This window comes from Homarus americanus, unplaced genomic scaffold, assembly GCF_018991925.1.
Source record: "Homarus americanus isolate GMGI-L3 unplaced genomic scaffold, GMGI_Hamer_2.0 scaffold35117, whole genome shotgun sequence".
Lineage (NCBI taxonomy): Eukaryota > Metazoa > Arthropoda > Malacostraca > Decapoda > Nephropidae > Homarus > Homarus americanus.
The window spans coordinates 3,794-13,065 of NW_024718749.1; the positions used below are offsets into that span (position 1 = coordinate 3,794).

Consider the following 9,272-nt stretch of genomic DNA (forward strand, 5'->3'; position numbering starts at 1 on the left):
CAGTGTTGTAGTGAACATTTAGTACTTGTGTTGTAGTGAACATGTAGTACTAGTGTTGTAGTAAGCACGTAGGACCGGTGTTGCAGTGAACATGAAGTACTAAAAATAGAAAGTGAACAAGTGTAGTACTTAGTAGCTGTATTGGAACATGTAGTACTAGTGGTTGTAGTGAAATATGTAGCAATTAGTGTTGTAGTGAACATGTATTACTTAGTGTTGTAGTGAACAGGGAATACTAGTGTTAGAAGTTAACATGTAGTACTAGTGTTGTAGTGAACATGGTCATAAAAGTTAACATTTCTTGTATAACATATCGTTAAGGTTCAGTTAAAGATAATGTTGTGTTCCCTGCAGGACCCAGAGAACATGTGGGCCTACGAGGTAGACGCCAGGTCGACAGGGGACAAAAAGTCTGCCCGGGAGGAGCGTCGAGGAGACGTAGTGGTGGGCCAGTACAGCGCCATGGACCCTGATGGTTCTCTCTGCGTCGTCGACTACTCTGTAGCTCCCGACACTGACTTCCAGGCCACTGTTACCAAGCAATCCACCCATGAAAACTTCCAGAGCCAAAGCCAAAAGCACCAGCAAAGGCGCAACCAGTCCCAGAATCAACAGACCCGACGCGACCAGTTCCAGAACCAACAGAACAGCCGCAACCAGTTTCAGAACCAACAGAACCGCCGCAACCAGTTGCTGAACCAACAGAGCCGCCCCGACCAGTTCCAGAAACAACAGAACCGCCCCGACCAGTTCCAGAACCAACAGAGCCACCAGGCCAGTTCCAGAACCAACTGTCTACCCGCGACCCGTTCCAGAACCAACTGTCTACTCGCGACCAGTTCCAGAGAACCAACAAAGCCGCTCGACCAGTTCCAGAGCCAACAGAGCGCCCCGACCAGTTCCAGAACCAACTGGTCTACTAGCGACCAGTTCCAGAACCAACAGAAGCTGCCGCGACCAGTTCCAGAACCAACAAAGCCGCCCCGACCAGTTCCAGAGCCAACAGAACCGCCCCGACCAGTTCCAGAACCAACTGTCTACCCGCGACCAGTTCCAAAACTAACAAAGCCGCGGCGACCAGTTCCAGAACCAACAGAACCTCCCCCACCAGTTCCAAAACCAACTGTCTACCCGCAACCAGTTCCAGAATCAAGTGAACCGAGATCAATCTTCTCTGAATATTAAACAGTAATCACAGAGAGACAACCAGTATCAACAGAAACGCAACCAGTATCAACAAGACCACAACCAGTATCAACACAACCGTAACCAGTACCAGCTGAATCATTACCAACAGAACCGCAACTAGTACCAGGAGAACCGCAACCAGTACCAGTCCAACTATCGCACGAGTACCAACCAATACAACCACAACAACCAGTCCAACAACCTCCACAACAACAGGTACATCTCACAAAGTTACGGCTCCACCAACAACAACCACAACTACAACCAAAACTCACACCTCAACTCCAACCTTTTCAACCTGGAATACAACCAACAACTCTCCCGGTTATCCACCAACAACCACAACCAGTACGGAAGGAGCCAAGTTAGTGTGGTTCCTGCTGGAAATCACAAGTATCGACTACAACAAATGAACCACTGGCAACACTAAATGGTTGTGAGAATGTCTTTACTCTGTATAAACTGTCAATATAATACTATGGTACTGTATTTTTATGTATTTCTCGCTAAACAAAGCAGAATGTATTAATGTTTTTTATCTGATTGACGCTATTGTATGTTTCTGTTGTGTTAATGAATGATGTTAAAGTGTTGGTGAGAGTAAACACTAATATGCAGAATAGGTCAAGTGTTGGTGAAAGTAAACACTAATATACAGAGTACGTCAAGTGTTGCTGAGAGTAAACACTAATATACAGTATACGTCAAGTGTTGGTGAAAATAAACACTAATATACAGTATACGTCAAATGTTGGTGACAGTAAACACTAATATACAGTATACGTCAAATGTTGGTGAGAGTAAACACTAATATACAGTATACGTCAAGTGTTGGTGAGAGTAAACACTAATATACAGTATACGTCAAGTGTTGGTGAGAGTAAACACTAATATACAGTATAGGTCAAGGCATGGTGATATTGGGGACTAGATGGGGTGTATACTTGACTGTTTTTGTAATAGATATGATACCGGTACACATACAGGTTCACATACCGGTACACATACAGGTACACATACAGGTACACATACCGGTACACATATAGGTACACATACAGGTACACATACAGGTACACATACCGGTACACATACAGGTGCACATACATGTACACATATAGGTACACATACCGGTACACATAGAGAGACTTAGGTAACGTAGTACCGAGGTAGATTTATGTGTGTGTGTGTGTGTGTGTGTGTATGTGTGTGTGATATTAGCTGGTCTTTGCTATCACAACAGTTACGGCTGGAGATGACGGAATTGAAAACATATCTTATCCCGATTCATGATAGCATGTAGATGTGTGTGTGTGTGTGTGTGTGTGTGTGTATCTTTCAACTGTACCTGTATCTATCTCTTAACTGTGTCTGTCTCTCAACTATACCTGTATCTGTCTCTTAACTCTATCTGTATCTGTCTCTTAACTGTACCTGCATCTGTCTCTTAACTGTACGTGTATCTGTCTCTTAACTGTACCTGTATCTGTCTCTTAACTCTACCTGTATCTGTCTCTCAATTCTACCTGTATCTGTCTCTAAACTGAACCTGTATCTGTCTCTCAACGGTACCTGTATCTGTCTATTAACTCTACCTGCATCAGTCTCTTAACTGTACCTGTATCTGTCTCTTAACTGTACCTGTATCTGTCTCTTAACTGTACCTGTATCTGTCTCTTAACTGTACCTGTATCTGTCTCTTAACTGTACCTGTATCTGTCTCTTAACTGTACCTGTATCTGTCTCTTAACTGTACCTGTATCTGTCTCTCAACTGTACCTGTATCTGTCTCTTAACTGTACCTGTATCTGTCTCTTAACTGTACCTGTATCTGTCTCTTAACTGTACCTGTATCTGTCTCTTAACTGTACCTGTATCTGTCTCTTAACTGTACTTGTATCTGTCTCTCAACTGTACCTGTATCTGTCTCTTAACTGTACCTGTATCTGTCTCTTAACTGTACCTGTATCTGTCTCTTAACTGTACCTGTATCTGTCTCTTAACTGTACCTGTATCTGTCTCTTAACTGTACCTGTATCTGTCTCTTAACTGTACCTGTATGTGCCTCTTAACTGTACCTGTATCTGTCTCTTAACTGTACCTGTATCTGTCTCTCAACTGTACCTGTATCTGTCTCTTAACTGTACCTGTATCTGTCTCTTAACTGTACCTGTATCTGTCTCTTAACTGTACCTGTATCTATCTCTTAACTGTACCTGTATCACTACCCTTATGTATTACTTGTACCAATACCTATAGTTACTATATATGCTGATCTACCTATATAACCTAATTCATTTGTCCATCTATTTATATATCTATCTACTTTATTAGGCTTTATATAAGGATTAACACAAACAAACAAAAAACGACATTTTATCACATTATTTAAAAAAAAAACATACAAAATCTTCTTTTTTTTCAATAATATTCATCGGGGGAGAAGATGAGATCAGACCCCTTGAGATAAGCCGTCCCTAACCGTAGTCCTGACACTACGATGAATTTTATTACATTAGACAAAATGCTGGTCGATTGTGCCGTCCCTTCCGATCCCTCGCAAGGAGGACTCTGCGTGACAGCAGATTTCACCTTTGGGGCGACACAGCTCCTCCCTTGCGAGGGGATGTAAGGAGGACTCTGCATGACAGCAGATGTCACCTTAGGGGCGACACAGCTCTTCCCTTGGGAGGGGATGTAAGGAGGACTCTGCATGAAAGCAGATGTCACCTTAGGGGCGATACAGCTTTTCCCTTGCGAGGGGATGTAAGGAGGACTCTGCATGACAGCAGATGTCACCTTAGGGGCGACACAGCTCTTCCCTTGGGAGGGGATGTAAGGAGGACTCTGCATGACAGCAGATGTCACCTTAGGGGCGACACAGCTTTTCCCTTGCGAGGAGATGTAAGGAGGACTCTGCATGACAGAAGATGTCACCTTAGGGGCGACACAGCTCTTCCCTTGCGAGGGGATGTAAGGAGGACTCTGCATGACAGCAGATGTCACCTTAGGGGCGACACAGCTTTTCCCTTGCGAGGGGATGTAAGGAGGACTCTGCATGACAGTCTTCCTTTCAGTGACAGTTGGGAAAGAAAGCTGCTGGAGGGAAGACTCTAAACGTCTAATAACTTCACAGAGATCAGGCCGATCTACTGGGTTCTGCTGTAGCATATCTAAGAATAATTGTCTGGTGCCGGGCGGCCACGCCTTTAGGTGTCGGTCACTCAATAATGTCTCAGTAACAAAATTAAGGGTGAACCCCAAAGAGAAAACATCAGCCTTGGGGTGACATGGGTGACCAGCAAGGATCTCTGGGGCATAAAAGGGAAAATCACTTGGTGATCCAGAGATATTTGTCAACTCTCCCACGGCTGTAGAAAGCCCAAAATCGATGATGTGGGCCGTGAAGATACCATCGGCTGTGTTCTCTTCTATTAACACATTATCTTCCTTAAAATCGTTATGGACAACGCCCTGACCGTGAATTTCGTCAAGGCTTCGCGCCACGGCGATGTAGATTTGAATAATGTTGGCCGCGGTAAGCAACTTAGGGTGATTGAGTATATCAATGAACGTCCTTCCCTTGCAAAACGACATAACAAGTATGGGCTCATCCGTGGCCCACGTTATGATGAGGGGAGCACCGCCGGCACCGTTTACTTTTTGGGTTATCTCCCTTTCTATGTTGAAATACTTCAGATATTCCGTTTTCAAGCCTTTTTTTATGCACACGAGTTCCCCATTGAATTCGGCCAGGAGGCTGAACGCAAATGCCCCGCTACCCAATTTTTTCTGGATTTTTACAACGCTTAAGAGTTATTTGCTTGTATAACTTTCCATCTTGTTTTAACCAAACGTAAAATTTTATGAAGTACAATTTCAATAACTTTATCGTATAATATACATTATATATTTATATAGTAAGAGGTTATGTGAACATTTAGTACTAGTGTAATGAACATGTAATACAAGTGTAGTGAACATATAGTACTTGTGTAATGAACATGTAATACTAGTGTAGTGAACATATAGTACTTGTGTAATGAACATGTAATACTAGTGTAGTGAACATATATAGTACTTGTGTAATGAACATGTAATACTAGTGTATTGAACATATACTACTTGTATAATGAGCATATAGTGCTAGTGTTGTAGTGAACATATAGTACTTGTGCAATGAACATGTAGTACTAGTGTTATAGTGAACATATAGTACTTGTGTAATGAACATGTAATACTAGTGTAGTGAACAAATAGTACTTGTGCAATGAACATGTAGTACTAGTGTTGTAGTGAACATAGAGTACTTGTGTAATGAACATGTAGTACTAGTGTTATAGTGAACATATAGTACCTGTGTAATGAACATGTAATACTAGTGTAGTGAACATATAGTACTAGTCTAATGAACATATAGTGCTAGTTTTATAGTGAAGATATAGTACTTGTGTAATGAACATGTAGACCAGTGTTATAGTGAAGATATAGTACTTGTGTAATGAACATGTAATACTGGTGTAGTGAACATATAATACTAGTGTAATGAATATACAGTCCTAGTGTTGTAGTGAATATATAGTACTAATGTAATGCACATGTAAAACTAGTGTAGTGAACATATAGTACTAGTGTAATGAACATGTAGTACTAGTGTTGTAGTGAACATGTAGTACTAGTGTTGTAGTGAACATGTAGTACTAGTGTAATGAGCATGTAATACTAGTGTTGTAGTGAACATGTATTGCTAGTGTTGTAGTGAACATGTAGTACTAGTGTAATGAACATGTAGTACTAGTATTGTAGTGAACATATCGTGCTAGTGTTCTATTGAACATGTAGTACTAGCGTAATGAGCATGTAATACAAGTGTAGTTGTGAACATGTAGGACTAGTGGTGAAGTGAACATGTAGTACTAGTGTTGTAGTGAACATGTAGTACTAGTGTAATGAACATGTAATACTCGTGTAGTGAACACGTAGTACTAGTGTTATAGTGAGCATGTAGTACTAGTTCTGTAGTGTACATGTAATACCAGTGTTGTAGTCAACATATAGTACTAATGTTGTAGTGAACATGTAGTATTATTGTTTTAATGAACATATAGAACTAGTGTTGTAGTGAACATGTAGTACTAGTGTTGTAGTGAACATATAGTACTAGTGTTGTAGTGAACATGTAGTACTAGTGTTGTAGTGAACATGTAGTACTAGTGATGTAATGAACATGTAATACCTGTGTTGTAGTGAAGATGTAGTACTAGTGTTGTAGTGAACATGTAGTACTAGTGTAATGAACATGTAAATACTAGTGTTGTATTGAACATGTAGTCCTAGTGTTGTAGTGAACATGTAGTACTAGTTCTGTAGTGTACATGTAATACCAGTGTTGTAGTCAACATATAGTACTAATGTTGTAGTGAACATGTAGTATTATTGTTTTAGTGAACATATAGAACTAGTGTTGTAGTGAACATGTAGTACTAGTGTTGTAGTGAACATATAGTACTAGTGTTGTAGTGAACATGTAGTACTAGTGTTGTAGTGAACATGTAGTACTAGTGATGTAATGAACATGTAATACCTGTGTTGTAGTGAAGATGTAGTACTCGTGTTGTAGTGAACATGTAATACCAATGTTGTAATGAACATGTAGTACTAGTGTTTTAGTGAGCATGTAGTACAAGTGTTGTATTGAACATGTAATACTAGTGTTGTAGTGAACATGTAGTACTAGTGTTGTAGTGAACATGTAGTACTAGTGTAATGAGCATGTAATACTAGTGTTGTAGTGAATATGTATTGCTAGTGTTGTAGTGAACATGTAGTACTAGTGTAATGAACATGTAGTACTAGTATTGTAGTGAACATATCATGCTAGTGTTCTATTGAACATGTAGTACTAGCGTAATGAGCCTGTAATACAAGTGTAGTTGTGAACATGTAGTACTAGTGGTGTAGTGAACATGTAGTACTAGTGTTGTAGTGAACATGTAGTACTAGTGTAATGAACATGTAATACTCGTGTAGTGAACATGTAGTACTAGTGTTTTAGTGAGCATGTAGTACTAGTGTTGTATTGAACATGTAAATACTAGATTTGTATTGAACATGTAGTCCTAGTGTTGTAGTGAACATGTAGTACTAGTTCTGTAGTGTGCATGTAATACCAGTATTGTAGTCAACATGTAGTACTAATGTTGTAGTGAACATGTAGTATTATTGTTTTAGTGAACATATAGAACTAGTGTTGTAGTGAACATGTAGTACTAGTGTTGTAGTGAACATGTAGTACTAGTGTTGTAGTGAACATGTAGTACTAGTGTTGTAGTGAACATGTAGTACTAGTGATGTAATAAACATGTAATACCTGTGTTGTAGTGAAGATGTAGTACTCGTGTTGTAGTGAACATGTAATACCAATGTTGTAATGAACATGTAGTACTAGTGTTTTAGTGAGCATGTAGTACAAGTGTTGTATTGAACATGTAATACTAGTGTTGTAGTGAACATGTAATACCAGTGTTGTAGTGAACATGTAGAACTAGTGTTGTAGTGAACATGTAATACCAGTGCTGTAGTGAACACGTAGTACTAGTGTTGTAGTGAGCATGTAGTACTAGTGTTGTAGTGAATACGTAGTACCAGTGTTGTAGTGAACATGTAGGACTAGTGTTGTAGTGAATACGTAGTGCCAGTGTTGTAGTTAACAGGTAGTACTAGTGTTGTATTGAGCATGTAGTACTAGTGTTCTACTGAACATGTAGTACTAGTGTTGTAGTGAGCATGCAGTACTAGTGTTCTACTGAACATGTGGTACTAGTGTTGTAGTGAACATGTAGTGCTAGTGTTGTAGTGAACATGTAGTACTAGTGTTGTAGTGAACATGTAATACCAGTGTTGTATTGAACATGTAGTACTAATGTTGTGGTGAACATATAATACCAGTGTTGTAGTGAACATGTAGTGTGTTGTAGTGAACATGTAGTACTAGTGTTGTAGTAAGCATGTAGGACCGGTGTTGCAGTGAACATGAAGTACTAGTGTTGTAGTGAACATGTAGTACTAGTGTTGTGGTGAACATATAATACCAGTGTTGTAGTGAACATTTAGTACTAGTGTTGTAGTGAACATGTAGTACTAGTGTTGTAGTAAGCACGTAGGACCGGTGTTGCAGTGAACATGAAGTACTAGTGTTGTAGTGAACATGTAGTACTAGTGCTGTATTGAACATGTAGTACTAGTGTTGTAGTGAACATGTAGTACTAGTGTTGTAGTGAACATGTATTACTAGTGTTGTAGTGAACATGGAATACCAGTGTTGTAGTTAACATGTAGTACTAGTGTTGTAGTGAACATGGTCATAAAAGTTAACATTTCTTGTATAACATATCGTTAAGGTTCAGTTAAAGATAATGTTGTGTTCCCTGCAGGACCCAGAGAACATGTGGGCCTACGAGGTAGACGCCAGGTCGACAGGGGACAAAAAGTCTGCCCGGGAGGAGCGTCGAGGAGACGTAGTGGTGGGCCAGTACAGCGCCATGGACCCTGATGGTTCTCTCTGCGTCGTCGACTCCTCTGTAGCTCCCGACACTGACTTCCAGGCCACTGTTACCAAGCAATCCACCCATGAAAACTTCCAGAGCCAAAGCCAATAGCACCAGCAAAGGCGCAACCAGTTCCAGAACCAACTGTCTACCCGCGACCCGTTCCAGAACCAACTGTCTACTCGCGACCAGTTCCAGAACCAACAAAGCCGCCCCGACCAGTTCCAGAGCCAACAGAGCCGCCCCGACCAGTTCCAGAACCAACTGTCTACTAGCGACCAGTTCCAGAACCAACAAAGCCGCCGCGACCAGTTCCAGAACCAACAAAGCCGCCCCGACCAGTTCCAGAGCCAACAGAACCGCCCCGACCAGTTCCAGAACCAACTGTCTACCCGCGACCAGTTCCAAAACCAACAAAGCCGCGGCGACCAGTTCCAGAACCAACAGAACCTCCCCCACCAGTTCCAAAACCAACTGTCTACCCGCAACCAGTTCCAGAATCAAGTGAACCGAGATCAATCTTCTCTGAATATTAGACAG

The 9,272-nt window shown here is 40.9% G+C and overlaps 1 protein-coding gene across 1 annotated transcript; it reads left to right on the top strand.

Moving 5' to 3' along the window:
* Positions 1-336: 336 nt before the first annotated feature.
* On the top strand, positions 337-8,843 carry LOC121859824 (AAC-rich mRNA clone AAC11 protein-like). The gene is made up of 3 exons (XM_042356791.1): positions 337-719; positions 1,405-1,552; positions 8,619-8,843. The coding sequence occupies exons 1-3, from the start codon at positions 337-339 to the stop codon at positions 8,841-8,843; spliced, it is 756 nt and encodes a 251-aa protein (XP_042212725.1).
* The last annotated feature ends 429 nt before the right edge of the window (positions 8,844-9,272 follow it).

Excerpts from the sequence above, each read along its gene's own strand:
- LOC121859824 (XM_042356791.1), top strand. The coding sequence starts at position 337 with ATGTTGTGTTCCCTGCAGGACCCAGAGAACATGTGGGCCTACGAGGTA. Across the intron at positions 720-1,404 it reads CAACAGAGCCGCCCCGACCA|GTACATCTCACAAAGTTACG; the intron begins GTTCCAGAAACA and ends CCACAACAACAG. Across the intron at positions 1,553-8,618 it reads ACCAGTACGGAAGGAGCCAA|GACCCAGAGAACATGTGGGC; the intron begins GTTAGTGTGGTT and ends TGTTCCCTGCAG.